This window comes from Suricata suricatta, chromosome 1, assembly GCF_006229205.1.
Source record: "Suricata suricatta isolate VVHF042 chromosome 1, meerkat_22Aug2017_6uvM2_HiC, whole genome shotgun sequence".
In the NCBI taxonomy this organism is placed as follows: Eukaryota; Metazoa; Chordata; class Mammalia; order Carnivora; family Herpestidae; genus Suricata; species Suricata suricatta.
The window spans coordinates 41,692,177-41,711,864 of NC_043700.1; the positions used below are offsets into that span (position 1 = coordinate 41,692,177).

The window sequence follows — 19,688 nt, forward strand, 5'->3', positions numbered from 1 at the left end:
GAAGTTCTACTTCTAAAATGTAATCCTATGGGGCGCCTGGGTGGCTCAGTCGGTTAAGCGTCTGGCTTCAGCTCAGGTCATGATCTCACAGTTTGTGGGTTCGAGCCCCGCATCACGCTCTGTGCTGACAGCTAGCTCAGAACCTGAAGAACCTCCCTCTATCTCTGCCCCTCCTCTGCTCGCGCTGTCTCTCTCTGTCTCTCAAAAAAAAAAATTAAATTAAATAAAAAAAAATAAAATGTAGTCCTATAGCTATAAGTTGATCCTCATTATTTATGAATTCTGAGCTGCAAATTTGCCTACTTGCAGAGAATTACTTGTAACCGCAAAGTCACCACTCAGCACTTTCGTGGTCATTCACAGACATGCATACATGCAGAGTGATTAACAAAATTCAAGTCACCCCATGTGTGTTCCTACCTGAGGCTAACAAGGAGCTGCTCTGCCTTCTTGTTTCAGCTTTCATACCATAAGACTATCATAACATTCTTTCTGTGGTCCATTTAGTGCAACATTTTTCACATTCTTTGTTGGAGATTTTTGCTGTGTAAAATGGCCCCCAAGCATAGTGCTTAAGTGCTGCCTAGTTTTTCTACGTATAAGGAGGCCATGATGTGCCTTACAGAGAAAATATATGTAGGTTATATAAACCTAATTCAGAAAGGATTTGTGACATTGTTGTCCATGAGTTCTATGTTAATGAGTCAACAGTATATATTAAGATGTCTTTACATAGAGACACACATAAAACAAGGTTATGTATTGATTGGTTAATAAATATGTGACCAGAGGCTCACAGGACCCTAACTATATATTTTCTGTAGAAACAGTGGTTCAGTTTTTACTAATCCAGTTTTGCAACAACTTTATAGGGCATAGCCACTGCAAATAACAAGAATCAATTATGTAAATGTGCAAATGTGTAAGATGTATGTACAGCTGACCCTTGAATAAGATGCATTTGAACTATGCAGGTCCACTTATACATGGATTTTTTTTAAGTTTATTTATTTATTTTAAGACAGAGAGGGACAGAGAGGGTGGTCGAGGGGCAGAGAGAAAGGGAGACAGAATCTCAGGCAGGCTCTATGCTGTCAGCACAGAGACCATGAGAGCTGTGAGCTCATAACCTGAGCTGAAATCAAGACTCAGATGCTTAACTGACTGAGCCACACAGGCGCTACATGGATTTTTTAATATAAATATAATACAGCACTATAAATGTATTTTTTCTTCCTTCTGATGTTCTTAAGAACATTCTCTTTTCTCTAGCTTATTTGAGTGTAAGAATACCGTATATGAAACATACAACATACAAAATATCTGTCAGTTGACTGTTACGGGTAACGCTTCTGGTCAATAGGCCAGGAGTTACGTTTTTGGGGAGTCAAAAGTTCTATACACCAGGGGCACCTGGCTGGCTCAGTTGGTAGAGCCTGCAACTCTTGATCTCAGGGTTGTGAGTTCAGGCCCCACGTTGGGAATGGTTCCTACTTAAAAAGAGTTATACATGTGAAAAAAAGTTACACAGTTACACAGCTATAAATGTTATACACATTTTTTACTGTGTGAGAAGGCAGCACTCCCCACATTATTTAGGGGTTGGTTCAAAGTTATCCCCTGCTGTATTATTATTTTTTTGAATATTTATTTATTTTGAGAGAGAAAGCATGAGTGGAGGAGGGGCAGAGAGAGAGAAAATCTCAAGCAAGCTCCATGCTGTTAGCATGGAGCCCAATGCAGGGCTCCATCCCACAAATCTTGATGCTTAAGCTGGACACTTAGACAGCAGAGCTACCCAGCTGGCCCTGATTGCTGTATTATTTATGATAAAAGATTTAAAAACAATCTAGATGTTCAATAGAAAACTAGTTAAATACCTGTGGTACATTCAGTCAATGGAATGTGCCAGACCACACAAGCTATTTGAAGCTATTTAAAAAAAAACAAAAACAAAACCAAAAACCTTTGTATACTGATATAAAATACTGGCATACCTCATTTTATTGCATTTTGCTGTATTGCACTTCATAGATACTGAGATTTTTTTACACATTGAAGGTTGGGGCAATCTTGTGTTGAGCACATCTCTTGGTGTTATTTTTCCAAAAGCATTTGCTCATTTCATGTCCCTGTGTCACATTTTGGTAATTCTCCCTATATTTTAAACTTTTTATTGTTATTATATTTGTTATGATGATCTGTGATCAGTGATTAAAGCCACTGAAATCTCAGATTGTGGTTTGTATTTTTGGCAGTAAAGTATTTTTAAATTAAGGTATGTACATTGGTTTTTAGAAACAGTGTTATTGCACATTCAGTAGACTACAGTATAGTGTAAACATTATTATGCACTGGGAAACCAGAAAATTCATTTGACTCGCTTTATTTTGGTATTTGCTTTGTTGTGGTGGTGTGAAACAGAACTGTAAATATCTCCAAGGTATGCCTGTAGAACATCTATTAAAGGGAACTCAAAGATACTAGGAACATTGGTTGCTTCTAGGGTAGCTGGAAGCTAGACATAGGAAGAAGGAAGGCATTTAGGGGTGTCTAGCTGGCTCTACACCCATGTTGGGTGAAGAGATTACTAAAAATAAATAAATAACTTAAAAAAGAGAAGGGAGGCATTTCATCTTATAACCATTTGTATCTTTCAATTTTATACCATGTGAATGTACAATCTATTTTAAAAGTTAGTATTTTCTAATTAGTATAATAAGAAACAAAGATTTAAACATAAATAATTGGGGTGCCTGATGGGCTAGTCGGTGAAGCATCTGACTCTTGGTCTCAGCTCATGACTCTTGGTCATTATCTCATGGTTCATGGGTTCACAGCCTCGCACTGAGCTCTGCACTGCCAGTGCTGAGCGTGCTTGGGATTTTGTCTTTCCCTCTCTCTCTGCCACTCCCCTGTTAGTGCACGCTCTCTATCCCTCTCTCTCTCAAAATAAAGAAATAAAGTAAATCATTAACAATCGGATAATTCCAGGATAATTTGGTATTTTCCAGTTCTTTCTATCAAGTATTTCTAAAGGTAGAAAGATAACAATACTGAAAGAAAATGTTAGGAGCAGATGTAAATATCAGACCTTTCATTAGAATATGGTTGGGTATAATATTTTCATTTACTCCTGAACTATTCCTACATAATATTAATTTGGCATAGATATTACCTGTGAAGCTGTGAGTAGATTCTTTAACTTTTCAAACAGTTTGACAATTTGAAAATTATTTGTTCACTTTTTAGCAACTAATATCTTTCTCTGTCTCTCACACCACACACACACACACACACAGAGTCTCTCTTTCTCTCTCTCTCTCTCTCTCTCCCTCTCCCTCTCCCTCTCCCTCCCTCCCTAATACCTTTTTTGGTATCAAGACACGAAGAACAGTTTTGGTGTTGTATTATTATTGTTACAGTTTAAGACAAAAACAGTTAAAAGATAGGGGAGCTCTTTTTTTGTCCTAAGATTATCTGTTACCTATATATTTGATCTGGATTTGATCATTGTATTCATGAAGTGAAAAAACAGTGATGATTGCTAAGCCATAAATACAAGTTCAATGGTGGGGTGCCTGGGTGGCTCAGTCAGTTAAGCATCCAAGTTCAGTTCAGGTCATAATCTTGAGGTTCATGGCTTTGAGTCCTGCATCAGGCTCTTTGCTGACAGCTTAGAGCCTGGAGCCTGCGTCAGATTCTGTGTCTCCTTCTCTCTCTGCTCCTCCCCTAATTGCTCTCTCCCACTCTCCCTCTCTTTCAAATAAATAAATAAACATTAATAAAATCCAGTGATATGTCAAAAACCTGTATTTTTGAAACAAATTCAACTAATGCCATCTTCACTTTTCCCCTTCCTCCTATTAAAAGACAGTTGTTTTAGTTTTGGATTTATATTTTCTAATTTTCATTTCCAGTTACCCTGCAGTTTGTGAATTTTTGCAGAACAATAATTTGTTATCCATAATCAGAGCCCATGAAGCCCAAGATGCTGGGTAAGTTAGATTTACACTGTACCAATTATCACTGTGGAGTTTTTGCCTTTAGTATTAAGACAGACGGACTATTATTTCTCTTCCAGGTATCGAATGTACAGGAAGAGCCAAACAACAGGCTTTCCATCACTCATTACAATTTTCTCTGCCCCCAATTACCTAGATGTCTATAACAATAAAGGTAAAGGAGTCCAGCAATATTGGAGTTTGAATTTATGAGTAAATGTGAGAGCTCTAGTTTAATCGTGTGTGTGTGTGTGTGTGTGTGTGTGTGTGTGTGTAGTTTTAAAATATATATATATTTTTTAAATAAGAAGAAAAGAGTTCTTAGTTGAAACAAAGGCCAAAAAGCTTAGAATTTAGGTCACTGCTTGGTTTTCATTTCCTAAGGAATGGCTCTATAAATAAATAAATAATAGGTCTGATTTGTACTCCTAAATCAAAATATAAGACAAATAAATTACGTTGGGTTAAAGTTAGAATAGTCCACATAAATTTATTAGTTTTGGTGAATATATTTGTAATAGCACCTCAATAAAATGTTACTGTTCGGTGTTTTACTGTTGTGAATTATTAAGCTGTTTTTGGTTTTCTTGAGGAATGGTACAGACAGAGTGAATACCATAGAAAATTAAGAAGAATCATTTTAGTCCAGTCCCTGCCAGAAACTAATAGTGTGACTTTAGATCTGTCATGTAATTTTTCTAAACCTCAATTTCCCATATAAAAAAAGAGGATTAAATATACATATGCCTTCATCTAGAAATTCTCATTCTAAAAGTCTATGTTATTGAATTTTTTTTTTAAGTATGCCCAGTGCGGTGGGCCTTGAACTCATGACCTTGAGATCAAGAGTCACATGCTCTAGGGGCACCTGGGTGGCTCAGTCAGTTGAGCATTCGACTTTGGCTCAGGTCATAATTTCACGGTTCGTGGGTTCAAAAGCCCCATGTCAGGTTCTGTGCTGACAGGTCAGAGCCTGGAGCCTGCTTCTGATTCTGGGTCTCCCTTTCTTTCTGCCCCTCCCTGGCTTGTGCTCTGTCTCTCTCTGCTTCTCAAAAATAAATAAACGTTTAAAAAAAAAAAGAGTCACATGCTCTACTGACTGAGGCAGCCAGGTGCTCTGAAATCTTTTTTTTTTTTTTTTTTTTAATTTTTTAAGATTCTTGGTTTGTGAGTTTTGTATCAGGGCAAACTTCCTCTATAATGTCCTCTGTAACACCCTCTGTAACTATTTAGTTGTTTATAAAGTATGGCTATAAAATAATAGAACTTTAATACAAACATGCCAGAGCGTATATATCCAAATGAGTATTGTCCCTTCACTGTAGTTACCTTGGGAAGCTACACGCTTATTCCAACAATGCTGCCACTGCTCAAAACGTTTTTGGAACTCCCCTTTTGGCATTGCCTTCAGAGTCTGCGACACATTCTTTTGATTATCCTCAGTGATGGGAAACCTTCGTCTTTTGAGGGTGGATTTGATTTTTGGAACAGCCAAAAGTTATTCGGAGTCAAGACTGGTGAATAAGGTGAGTGATCAAGCTGGATGATACCATTTGGGGTCAGAAACAAGGTATGATTATGGGGTAATGAGACTGGTTTTTCTTGTGTTGCTTAGAAAATGGGTCTGGAGGTAATTCCACAAGAGGAGTTCCAAAAGTGTTTTGAGTAATGGCAGTATCTTTGGATTAAATATACGGTAAGGCAGCAAGGTGTATTGAAAAGAGCAAGGTGTAAGCTAAGAGTCAGAAAATCTAGTCTAGCCCTGCTTCACTTTTCAATCCACAGTAAACATGACACTTAATTTCTCATTTAATAAGATACTTAACTTCTATGAACCTCAGTGAATCTTTAAAAACCTGCCATATAGAGTTGTTGATGATAAGTTGGAATAATAAAAATAAGTATTAAAAAGCATCCGTGAAACTCTACATTGCTATAATACTATATAACATTTTACAGTTGTGCCTTGTATGACTACATCAAAGGACCACACTCATCTCATATATAAGGTCTGGTGTGTTTGTAGTTGGTGGTTTCTTAAGTCTCATTACTTTATAGTCATACCTTGTATATGCAGGTGGGGAGTCAAGTTTAAAAGTGGTCCACAGTATACTCACTACATAACCTGATCCTGTGTAAAGGAAAACCATGGAATGGCACATCTCATTCAATCTGATTTGAATCCATCATCTCAGTGTGTCCTTCAGTGGCTTCTGATTCATTTTTAAAAACCCTTCTTTGGCTTAAGTTCTCTCCCAGTCACATAGTTCTGTACATCTTGTCATTCTTTTCTGAGTCTTAGCTATCTAGTCACAACACTCAGCTTCTCCCTAACTCCATTGCTTCTTATTTCCTTCTTCCTAATATGCCCAATATGTTAGAGACTTAGTTGTGTTCTTGTTTCTTCCATTATGAATGGTGTGTGTTCTTGTGTTTGGTAACTTCTTCAAGGACACTTAGTGGCTATAAGTCCTCATATTTGTGATGAAGACTGTCCCTTCTCCCTTTTTAAACCTCACTGCTAAGAGCATCTCTTGGCTACACGTTGGATATATCAGTGTGCTCAACTGAAACATGCGACCCAAAACAGCAGTCACTTTACTGACTCACTGAATGTCAGCTCATTTTTGGTCCATTCTAATCTGGTATTGATCTTGATTATTCCTTTAGCAAACTTTTAAAGTCACAATCCAGTTTACTGGAATTTTCTGTTGACTTTGACATAACTGGTAACTTTATCTTGAAACATTCTTATTTTCCTTGGTGGTTTCTCAAATTTTTTTAGGAAAAGGAAAATGTGGCATCTGAACTAATGTCTGCTGGTACTCAATTAATCCCCACAGAAGTACCTCTTTTCTTGAAAAATAAGACTTCTCTTTTCTCTTCCCCTTTTCTTCTTCTCTTTCTTTATCTGTTGCTTTTCTTTCTTGTATATTGATACCAACAAGTAATTCTTAGTTCCAGTGATTATATGAAAGATCCTTAAGTCATGATTTTTTATAGATTGCTATTCCTATTTTTTTGTTTCCACTGGGAACATACCCAAAGCAATTTTTTAATCCTTTCATTTACAATTATCCACTGTAAAAACCCACCTCTCACCTCTTTTTTCTGTGTAGATTGAGGGAATTGTTGAATAAAATATATATGCATACTAAAATACATATACATGAAAACATTGGGTCCAGTGGCAAGTTTTTAAGAGCAGGCAATCTTCCTTTCATGTATTTTCTTTATAATCCATGGTGTACATTTTAGACGTCCAATAACTTAAATTTTGAGCACACTAGGCAATCATTTAATAAGCAAAGAAACAGGGAATAGGAAATGACCTGTATCTCATTTCTGGAGTATCTCATACCCGATTCTATTTATGATCACAGTAAGAGTAAAGAGAATAATGCAAATAACATCACAGTGCTTTTGCTCATGGTGAAGTTCAAGAAATTGGATTTTAAAACTTGTAAAATATAAAGAAAATCAGTTTGGTACCAAAGTATGTGTACAAATACATGAACTGGTTAATTTAAACATTTATATAGTGCTAGCAATACACTGTGCCATAGAGATGGCTATTTTTTAATCCTCTCTATATATGTACATTATTTAATCTACTTTTGAGCCTTATAAATTGCTCTAGGTTTACCATCTGTATCCCCCACTATGAATTGATCATTGCTATGCTATAAAGCCCCAGAATTTATCAAATCTTGGCTCTGGATAATGACTAGCAAAATAGGCCTGTGCTCATTTAATGAAAAATATTTGCCTTCAAAAGAGAGCTGTAACTATAACCATTTGGCCTATAAAGGGAAATTATGACAACATTTTCTAAGGTGAACCTGAGATTTCTATAGATGGTTACTATGCAGTGACCCTTTGAAGTTTCAGAGCTCAGTTTCTTTTGTACTTTTATTAAATGAGATCTTCAGGTAACTTTGTCCCTTGGGGTAATTCTTAAAAGAATGCAGTGTATAAAATGCTTTAAGATATTCCATCTGCTCTTAAATACCGAGTCCTGAATTTACAAACGGAGAGCAAGTTCCTGAGCTCTGTTTAGTAGGTGTGCAGCTGTATGAAGCATACCAGTTGCCATGTCATGTTCCTCTGTGCCAGATTTTCTTGCTTTTTCCTTTTTAGCTGCCGTGTTAAAATATGAAAACAATGTCATGAATATCAGGCAGTTTAACTGTTCTCCACACCCTTACTGGCTTCCAAATTTCATGGACGTTTTCACATGGTCTTTGCCTTTTGTTGGGGAAAAAGGTAAGTAACGAAAGCATCTGGACCATCAGTTGTCTTAATTAATCATGGAGTACACTTTTATATTTGCATGAGTCCCCTGATGGTTCAGAAATGTTTTTCTTAAAGTTATCAGAAGTATTTTCTAATTTTCTTTGTTTTCTACAAAGGTTTTTTAATGGTACTTAGTTTTTAAATTAAAGTTCTAGTTGATTATGCTCTTCTTATTGTAAATATCAACTTTAAATAGCTATCCTGCTGTGATCGAGATGTTAAAATAACATAAGTCACTACATCATACCTTCAGGAATTTCTTCAGTGATAAAGCTATTTAAAAAGGAAATACTGTCCGTAGACTTTTTATTTGTGCTCCTATACAAATAATCTATGCAAATACAAAATAAGTCTGTTGGACATAGACATGGTGTCTTAACTTCTTGGTAAAATGGAAAGAAATCTTTTCATGTACATATCAGTGAGGGAAAGGCTCTGGACAGCAGTCTCATGAAATCAAGTAATTTAATGCAATTGAATCTTCAAGACAGGACTTTTACTGAAGTAAGTAATTTCCCCAAATTCTATATAAACCCAAAGGTCTAGATTTAATGCTACTCTTTATAAATACTCTTAATAGCATAATGGCTAATCATTTTTGTCTGTGTTTAACATGTATGTTTAGACAGCCACATCATTGTAGAGAAAGTACCTTAATAATTGTACAAATTTTGGGTTATTTTGTCTTCTTGTATAGTCACAGAGATGCTGGTTAACATTCTCAACATATGCTCTGATGATGAATTGATTTCTGAAGATGAACTTGAAGGTAAACTTCACTTTTTCTCATTTGAACTAGAAACGAAGACGTTTTGGTTTTGGTTTTAGTTTATTTTAAATAAATTTCTTTGTCTTATTAAAAAAAGATCATGTTCATTCCAGAAAAATTAAATTTGAAAAATACAGGAAACCATAAATAAGAACAAAAAAGTTACCTATAATCCTGCCATCTCATAGATATCCACTCTTTATATCTTGATGTAATATTGTGTTATCTGTTTTTTATCTTGGCATATATTTCCCTTTTTTTTTTGTTCTTTTTAACAAAAATGAGGTCATATAATAGTATCACAAACATTTACAGCATCTTTAAAAATGTTTATTTATCTTGAGAGATAAAGAGTATGCACAGGCAGGGGAGGGACAGAGAGAGGGGAGAGAGGGAATCCTAAGCAGGCTTTACACTATACATACAGAGCCCAGTGTGGGGCTCAGACTCACAAACCATGAGATCATGACCTGAGCTAAAATCAAGAGTCAAGACGCATAATTGACTGAGCCACCCAGATGTCCCTACAATTTTTTATAGACCAATTTTTAACAGTTACATAGTTGTCCTTATTGATGATTTTTTGTTTTAACCAAATCCCCTGCTGTTGGATATTGGATTTTTCCAACATTTTTATTTTAAAACCCTACAGTTTGGAAAATTCTGAGAGATAAATCTTTACACATTCTTTCAACAACCAATATTCATTACATGCCTAATATATGGCAAGTACTGTTTAGGTCCTTGCATAAATAAGCTTATACTCTAGTGGAGAAAAGGGAAACAATAGATGAGTGCAAGTCAGATGTTGATATATGGTATGAAAGAAAGGAAGCAATATTAGGATATTGAGAATAACATTTTCTTGATTATTTTCATAGGATAAATTTCTAGAAATTGAATATCTCTGTCAATTAGGACCTATAATTTAAATCGGTTACATATAACCTCTAGAAAGGTTGTACTAGATTTTTGTGTGTGATGCATAGTTCACAGTGCTCTCTCCAATACTATTTATTATAATTTTTATAGTCTGTTTTTTAATATTTTAATTTGAATTTTTATGATGACTGATGAACTTTTTTTGTTGTACTTATTGACCATACGTGTTTTTCTGTAGTGGATTTGTCAATACATACCTTTTACCCATTTTCCTACAGGGTTATGTGCACATTTTTTTGTTTTTTGCTTTTCTTATTGGCCTGTGAATGTGAGGGATCATTATGTAGTAACATTTTGTTACATATGTAGCCAAGTATTTTTTTTCCTAGGGTGTCATGGGAGGTTTGATTCTGAAGTTAAGTCCTAACTTATCTGAGAATGCAGAAGATTTTGGAAAGATGGTGGTACCTGAGTTCAAATCTGTGGGTGTCTCATTTTCCAAGCTCTGTGCTAAAGTGATTAACTCAACTGTTAGGGTAAATTATCTACGTAGGAGAAAGCCTAGCTTACTTCGGGCAGATAGAGGAGAGTCTTATATTTATGTTTTAAATTCCACACTGAAAGTAAAGAGCAGCTTGTGAGTACCTTTATGTGTAAGATAAGAGACCACTATAAGGAACCAGTTCTTGAGGAAATAGTACTGACAAGAGAAAATTAAAACAAAATAAAAAGAATTTAAGTTTTAATTTAAGATTGTCATAATAACAACAGATTCAAAGCAATCTAAATGTCCCTTGGTGGAGAGGTGGGTAATTTAGTTATGATATACCCATATGATAGATTCTCCCCATAGAATATTATTTTCTTCATGCAAGCCTCCCTTCTCCCATTCTCTTCTAGTCAGCTCTTGTTTAGCTTGTTCTAATACCCTCATGGAAGACCTTTCTGACCTTCCTGACTAGATCCAGTACCCCTGTCATGCTGTCTCATATCACCCTGTTCCCCTCTTTAGCATTTGATAGAGTTGGAATTTTGCATTTATTTACATTATTATAAGAGTAACATATTTTACTCCCACTCAGCTGTCAATTCCCTGAGTGCTGGGACACAATTGGTTTTTGCTTACCAGTAGAGCCCTAAAGCTAAGTATAGTGCAGTGAGCATGGTAAAGTAAATATTTGTTGAGTTAGATTGAGTGATATGAAGTGCAACTATTAAAAAAAGAATGGAGTAGTGCTATCAGTGCTAATATGGAAAATTTATTAGCTATTCTGTTACGTGCAAAAGGAAATGAATAGAATCCTATCATTCTAATATTTTTACAGGGTATAAAGATATAAGCTGATAAATGCTTTTTAATTTCTTTTCTGAAAGGAAACAAAGAATAACCTTCTGGTTAAAATGGTGAATTGAAGACACCTCTAATTCCATTCCTGAAACCACACTAAAACCACAATACAATTTTGGTTTTATTTAAGTGATAAAAATTAAGGATTTCCACTTGAATAATGCCAGACTGGATAGTGTAAATCAACCCTAACTTAAGATCACTGCAAAAACTACATACAGTATTTTAAAATTTGCTTTAAAGTCATTCAGAAAGCTAACAAAGTAAAATAATTACCAAGTTGAGATCTGGAAAAAGGCATAAATAAAACCAACATTTAGGACTATTACTCTCCTGGAGATATTAATGAATTTCAAAAGGGAGTAAGAGATTGAGCAGCCCTCTTGATAGAAGCTAAGAAGTTAGGGCTCATGGCTTGCTAAGGATGATGTGAGTGCTGGTAAGTTTCTTCTCATTGGTTTGGGACCCCAGAAGGTTGCATCCATGTAAACTGGAGATAAAACAGCCCTCAAAGGGACTACAGCTTACCTTCAAATCATTTCAATCCATGAACTTTAAATAAAGTAGCCCCAAGGGGCGCCTGGGTGGCTCAGTCGGTTAAGCCTCCGATTTCGGCTCAGGTCAGATCTCACGTTCGTGGGTTCGAGCCCGGCGTCGGGCTCTGTGCTGACAGCTAGCTCAGAGCCTGGAGCCTGCTTCCAGTTCTGTGTCTCCCCTCTCTGCTCCTCCCCCTCTCATGCTCTGTCTCTCTCTGTATCAAAAATAAATAAAACATTAAAAAAAAAAAAGAACAATACTCTAAATAAATAAATAAATAAATAAATAAAGTAACCCCAGGCACCTGGCAAAAGCAAACCTCTCTAGGCTAAGATAATATCATGTAGGATACTTACTACAAATAGTCATTCAAATATAGTATGTGGCTCACAACCAAAAATAACTAGGCATATGAGGAGATACAACAACATGAATGAGAACCAGCAGAAACAGCAAAAAATAAAAACAGATGCCAGATTCTCCAGACATTGGCTTTATCAGACTGAACTTTAAAATAGCTATGCTAGGGCTGCCTGGGTGGCTCTGTCGATTGAGTGCCCATCTTAGGCTCAGGGTTCTTGGGTTCAAGTTCCACATTGGGCTCTCTGCTATCAGTGAGGAGTCTGCTTTGGATCCTCTGTCCCTAACCTCTGCACCTCTCCTGCTCTCTCTCTCTCTCTCAAAAATAAATAAAAATGTTTAAGATAAAATAAAATAACCAAGCTAAAAACCAAACCAAAACAATGCTTACTGTGTTCAAGATAATAAAAAACTAGGTTGAAGGGGCAACTGGTCATCAGACTTCAGCTCAGGTCACGATCTCACAGTTTGTGAGTTCAACCCCCCACCTCAGGCTCTGCACTGACACTGCAGAGCTTGGTTGGGATTCTCTCTCTCTTTCTCCCTCTCTGTCTCTGCCCCTCATCCTGTGCTTGCTTTCTCTCTCAAAATAAGTAAATAAACTTAAAAAAAAAAACTAAGTTGAAAAATTTGGCAAAGAATTGTGAATTATAAAAAGAGATGTAGCAGAGTTGATGAAACACAAAAAGAAAATGCTAGGAAGGAAAAGTAAAATAAATTTTAAAACTGTGAGCAGATGAATTAACAGATTTTTTTTTTAATTTTTTAAATTTATTTTGAGAGAGAGAGAGCATGAGCAGGGGAGGGTCAGAGAGAGAGGGAGACACAGAATCCAAAGACAGGCTCCAGGCGCTGAGCAAGCTGTCAGCACAGAGCCCGATGCGGGGCTCAAACCCACAAACCGTGAGATCATGACCTGAGCCGAAGCTGGACGCTTAACCAACTGAGCCACCCAGGCGCCCCTAACAGATTTAATAAAACTTAAACAGAGAATAAATGAACTAGGTAAGAGGTCAGAAAAAAAATCTAGAATGAATGAATCCTGAAAAGAAAAAATAAAATACCCCCCTCCAAAAAAAGCCAAGAGACAGAGGATACAGTGAATAGGCTTATCATCTGTATGTTTAGAGTCCCAGCAAAGAGATAGAGTCAGGGATAGAATCACTATTTGAATGGATAAAAACTTTCTAAAATTGTCAAGACCGTAAGCCACAAGTCAAAGAAGCTATGTAAACCAAAGCAGAATGAATACCAAAAAAGTAACACCTTAAAGACATCATAGTAAAAGTGCTTTAGACGACAAAGAAAAAAAATCTTAAAGCAGCTAGAAAAAAGATTATTTTCAAAAGAGGCCAATTAAACTGACAGTGAAAACAAGAAACAATGGAATAACATATTCAAAGCACTGAAAGATAATAATTGGTAACCTAGAGTTCTATGCCTAGCAGAAATACCTTTCTTTTTTTTAAATTTTTTAAATGTTTTATTTATTTTTGAGATAGACAGAGCATGAATGGGGATGGGGCAGAGAGAGAGGGGGACACAGAATCTGAAGTAGGCACCAGGCTCTGAGCTGTCAGCACAGAGCCTGATGCGGGGCTTGAACCCATGAACCATGAGATCCTGACCTGAGCCGAAGTCTGACGCTCAACCAACTGAGCCACCCAGCTGCCCCAGAAATACCTTTTCAAGAAGCAAGTGAAAATAAGCATTTTTCAGATATCATTTCCTTTAAAAATTTACTAAAAGAATTACCAAGAGACCCACACTAAATGAAATTAAAAAATAAAATTTTTTATGTTTATTCATTTCCTGAGAGAGAGACAGACAGACTGAGAGTGGAGTAGGGGCAGAGAGAGAGAAAGACACAGAATCCGAAGCAAGCTTCAGGCTCTGAGCTGGCAGCACAGAGCTCAACATGGGGCTCAAACTCATGAACCGCGAGATTGTGACCTGAGCCGAAGTCAGATGCTTAACAGACTGAGCCACCCAAGTGCTCCTAAATGAAATTTTAAGAATATTGTTCGAGCAGAAGGAAAATTTCAGGTGGAAGCTTGGAGATTCAAGAAGAAATAAAGAGTGAAAATAGTAGAAACTCTGTGGGTAAATCAAATGAATGTAAATTATATTAAACAACATTAATAACTGACAGTGGGATAAATAGAGTTAAAGTGTGTGAGGTACATACATACTTGATATCCCAGGAGTCAAATAGCAAATCATGTTGAAAACTTGAAAGTATCACCTGGAGAAAAGGGGAAAGTACCTGTTAACATTATACTTAGAGGATATCTCACTGGCTTATTCAGAAAAGCATGTGACTCTTGGTTTTGGGATTGTAAATTCAAGCCCCCCAAGTTGGGTGTAGAGATTAACAAGTAAATAAATAAATAAACTTTTAAAAAATTAAGAAAAAACCACATTATACTTTGGTAAGTAAGACATGGGTGCTATAATCTAGAGTAACTTTCAAAAGAGAGGTTTTTTTTTTTTAAGAACTTTTAAGTTCTAGAAAAAGTGGAATGATAAAAAATAATCCAGAAGGCAAGAAAGAAGGAAGGTACATGTAACAGTGAGACAGAATAAATTACCATGATAAATGTTTCAGAAATTTTATTAAATATAAATGGATAAAAAACAAATTATCAAGTAGGATTTTTTAAACTTTGTTTGTTTTTTAATGTTCACTCATTTTCGAGAGAGAGAGAGTATGAGCAGCAGGGGAGAGGCAAAGAGATGGAAGGAGACACAGAATTCAAAGCAGGCTCCAAGCTCTGAGCTGTCAGCCCAGAGCCAGACATGGGGCTCTAACCCACGAACCGTGAGATTTATGACCTGAGCTGAAGTCGTACGCTTAACCAACTGAGCCACACAGGTGCCCCAATGTTTATTTGTTTTATAAGTTTATTTATTTATTTTGAGAGAGAGAGCATGTGCTCAAGCAGGATAGGGACAGAGAGAGAAGGAGAGAGAGAATCCCAGTGTGGGGCTCGATCCCATGACCATGAAATCATGACCTGAGCTGAAATCAAGAGTTGGACACTTAACTGATGGAGCCACACAGTCACCCCAGACTTTATGTTTTACAAGAGACAGATCACAGCATAAGGATACAGAAAGTTTGTAAGTAAAAAGGAGAAGAATAAATATATCATACAAGTACTAACCAAAGAAGAGTTGTTGTAGATAGATTAATATTACATGAAGTAGAATCTAGAAAATAAAGATGCAACAATTAAAAGTTTATATGCAATTAAATAATATGGCTTCATAATATATAAAGCAAAAAATAACAGAAGTATAATAAACAAAAATATTCACAATGGGTAGGAGGAGAATTTAACACATATCTCTCAGTAATTGATGGAATAGACAGAAAAAATTAGGAAGATTGTAGAAAATTAGAATAGTGTAATTGATGAACTTGACCTAATAAGACATACAAAGAACACTGAATCCAACAGGTGCTAAACACACCTTCTTTTCAAATGCACATAACATTTAAAAAATTTACCGTGTACTGAGATAAAAGCAAGTTTCAGATGTCAAAGGATTAAAATCATAATGACTATATTTTTTGCCCACATGCGGTTAATATATAAGTCAGTAACAAAAAGATAATCTGGAACACCCTCATAATTTTAGGAGATTTAAAAATATACTTAATAGGGGTACCTGACTAGTTCAAGTTGATAGAACATGCAACTCTTGATCTTAGCATCATGAGTTCAAGCCCCATGTTGGGCCTAGAGCTTACTTAAAAAAAAAAGTATACGGGGTGCTCTGGGTGGCTCAGTTGGTTAAGCACCCAACTTTGGCTCAGATCATGATCTCACGGCTTGTGAGTTCGAGCCCCACGTTGGGCTCTGTGGTCAGAGGCTGGAGCCTACTTCAGATTCCGTGTCTCCCTCTGTCTATACCCCTCCCCTGCTTGTACTCTGTCTTTCTCTGTCTCTCAAAAATAAACATTGAAACAAAAAATTTTTGTTTATATATATATATTTTTTATATATATACTTAAAATTAAAATATATATACATACATACATACACACACACACACACACACCCATGCACACATACGTACTTGATAACCAGTGAGTCAAATAGCAAATCACATTGAAAATTTGAAAGTATTTTGAGCTGAATGACAATGAAAAGTACTACATATTAAAACTTCAGGACAGGCAGCACACCAGGCAGGCCTGGACATGGGATTGGAGCTTAAACCTTTTGGTCATATCAGGAGATGCTCACTGGTTGACAGCAGAAGAGAGGACTTAAGGTATACTTGACCTTAAAGTAACAGGATGGTCAGAATTAAGTGAAAGAGATGCCATCTACAAAGACTTCTTCAAAAATTTTAAGTTTGCTTATTTATTTAGAGAGAGAGAAAGCATGTGTGAGGGGGAGGGGCAGAGAGAGAAAGAGAAAGAATCCCAAGCAGGCTTTGTGCCACTAGCAGAGCCCCACAGCGGGCTCAAATTCAAGAACTGTGGGATCATGACCTGAGCCAAAATCAAGAGTTGGATGCTTAACTGACTAAGTCACCCAGGTGCCCCTCCTTCAAAAATTTTAATCAGGTATTTGGCTTCGTGTCCTGAGTCGTCCTCGAAGCAGAGAAGATGAATCATCACCTGGAATGGTTCAGTGTGTACAGCAAGGTCCCGGTGACTCTCACCTCTCATGACTGTGGTGAAGTGACCAAAAGAGATGTGAAAGTGGTCAGGCTTAATGACAAAGCAACTGCTTCTGCATGACTTCTTCCAAAATGCATAGAGGATCTTACATACATCTTAGTTGCAGTGTTTCTTATAAATTTAGTTCACTTTATACTACATTTTGTATAAAATCAGTGCTTAAACACAAATTGATTTAAACTTGGGGGAGGTGACAAAAGTTGGGTATATCTAAAGCCATGCTTAGAGGAAATTTTATTGCTTTAAATACGTATTTGGAAAAGAAGAAGGGCAGAAAATTAGCATCTACCTCAAAAAGTTGACAAAAGGATAGATGGTACTTTATACCTAAAGAAAATAGATGTAATGAAATAAAAAGGAAAAATAGGGGGGAAAATACAGAGAAGCAGTAATAACCAAAATGTGTTCTTAAAAGAGACTTTAATAAAATTGATATATTCCTGGTAAGACTTACCAAGTAAACAAAATGGAGACATCGGACCCTATAGACATTAAGAAAATAATGAGAATAGGGGTTCCTGGGTGGACCAGTTGGCTAAGCATTTGACTTCAGCTCAGGTCATGATCTTCCAGTTCATGGGTTCAAGCCCTGCATCAGGCTCTGTGCTGACAGCTCAGAGCATGGAGCCTGTTTTAGCTTCTGTGTCTCCCTCCCCCACTCATCCTCACATTCTCTCTCTTTTTCTCTCTCTCTCAAAAATAAATATACATTAAAAAATAATGAGAATAAATTTATGCCAGTGAAAACTTAGATGAAATGGGCAGATTCCTGAAAAATGTAATTTACCCAAACTGACACCATATAGAAAAATCTTAATAATTACAGTCCTACCAAGAAACAGGATCTGTAATTAAATTTTTTTTATGAAGAAAATCCCAGGTGAAGATAACTTCACCAACAGATTTACCAAACATTTAAGAAAGAAACAACACCAATTTTACACGAATTCTTCTTGAGATAAAGAAGAAATGCTCCCCAATAATTTAGTGAGGCTAAATTATTCTGCCTCCTATTCTGATAGGTATTCCTCTGTTTTCTTCATGAGAATTTCTTTTTCTGTTCACCCTGGCGATGCTGAACTGGCCCAGAGTTCTGTCCTGATCTCTTTTCTCCCTTACACTTGTTTCTGTGGCTCTAACTGATCAGGGCTTCAACTTCCATCTCGAAGCTGATGACTGGAGCTGCTACCTGGACATTTGTCCTTGGTTTCATTTTTTCTTTTCAGGTCTGTTACCTTGCGCATCATGCACCTAAGAACACACCTAAGAACAGAGTGTGTTCTTAGGTGCATAAACATTTAGTATCGTTATATCTTCTCAAGAACTTCATTAATATGAAATGTTCTTCTATGATACTAAAATGTGAAAGGACATTAATCCTAAACAAAACATCATCAAATTGAAACTACCAATATACATGAAAGAATTCTGCCTCCCAGCCAAGTTGATTTATTCCAGAAATGTTAGAAGATTTGACATTCAAAGGTTAATCAGTATATACTAATGTAAAATCTTAATAATAGTGGAAGTTGCAAGAGGGATGTATGAGAACTCTATAGTCTTCACAACTTTGCTAACGTCTGAACTATTTTAAATAAGAATCTTATTTAAATCAGTACAATTAACTGTATTAAAAAAAGAAAAATTATAGTAGGTGTAGAGACAGCTTTAGATAAGATTCATTCTCCTCTTGTAATAAATCCATTAATCTAGGCTTAGAGAGGAATTCTTTAATGTAGCAAACATTTATAAAAGCCTATTGCAAACCTCATATGGCAAGATGTTAAAAGCTCTCCTTAGTGATTGGGAACAGATAAGGATGCCAGTTATTAATACCTCCATACAATATCACATTATAAGTTATACCCAATATAATAAGGCAAGAAAAGCAACATAGGATATAAAGATTGGAAAGAGAGAAACAAAGCTATCATTATTTATAGGTGATATGATTGTGTGCAGAGAAAATTCAGAAGAATTTATAGATTATTAAAATCCACAAGTACATGTAGCTGGTGGATACAAAGTTAATAAGCAAAAATCATCTGTGTTTCTATTACTAGCCACAAACAAAATGAAATTTTAAAGATGCCATTTACAATATTATCTCTAACAATCTGACAGGTGGTGTGTGATACCTCTAAGCAACAAACTATAAAACATTATTAGAGAAATTAAAGGAGATCTAAGTAAATGGAAAGAAATAAAATGTACATTGATTTTTGGAAAAGTCAATATTGTAAAGCTTTGTTATTCCCAAATTGATCTTTGGATTCCGAATGAAGTTACCTATTAACAGACCATTTGATTCTAAAATTCATATGTAAATACTGAGGACAGATTCTAAAATTTGTATCCCACATCGGACCCTGTGCTGACAGCTCAGAGCCTGGAGCCTGCTTCCAATTCTGTGTGTCCCTCTCTCTCTGCCCCTCCCCTGCTCATGATCTGTCTCTGTCTCTCGAAATAAATAAATGTTAAAAAAACATTTTTTTAAACACATTAAAAACTTTCCTTTAATTAAAAACATTCTTAAAAGTGTAAACCGAAGAATTTCTGGACTAGGAATACAACTGAAGTCATCATTACCTTGCCCAAAAGCAGTGAATTAAGCAGCCGTGTGCATCCTCAATACTGATAAAGAGAATTCTCTAATAGAGGCCCACTCTGATCACAACCCGGGAAGCTCCAAGTCTGCAGTCTGTCTGGCAACTCTGAGAGCCTTATAGGCCCTCATTCTTAATCATGAGCAGACGCCAAGAATTACCATCACCTCAGGAAGTCTTGAAGAGA

The 19,688-nt window shown here is 36.2% G+C and overlaps 1 protein-coding gene and 1 long non-coding RNA gene across 6 annotated transcripts in view; one reads left to right on the top strand and one right to left on the bottom strand.

Moving 5' to 3' along the window:
- Positions 1 to 19,688, top strand: part of PPP3CC (protein phosphatase 3 catalytic subunit gamma) — a 102,470-nt gene that overhangs the window by 72,086 nt on the left and 10,696 nt on the right. For all 5 annotated transcript variants that reach the window (XM_029937392.1, XM_029937384.1, XM_029937376.1 and 2 more), the window contains exons 7-10: positions 3,921 to 3,998; positions 4,085 to 4,179; positions 8,145 to 8,270; positions 8,998 to 9,069. In XM_029937392.1, the coding sequence (XP_029793252.1) occupies positions 3,921 to 3,998; positions 4,085 to 4,179; positions 8,145 to 8,270; positions 8,998 to 9,069 (371 nt within the window). The remainder of the gene's footprint in view (positions 1 to 3,920; positions 3,999 to 4,084; positions 4,180 to 8,144; positions 8,271 to 8,997; positions 9,070 to 19,688) is intronic.
- The window catches only part of LOC115289842, a 90,686-nt gene that overhangs the window by 63,027 nt on the left and 7,971 nt on the right, over positions 1 to 19,688 (bottom strand). The window contains exon 2 of the long non-coding RNA XR_003907829.1: positions 14,389 to 14,441. This is a non-coding gene — a long non-coding RNA (uncharacterized LOC115289842). The remainder of the gene's footprint in view (positions 1 to 14,388; positions 14,442 to 19,688) is intronic.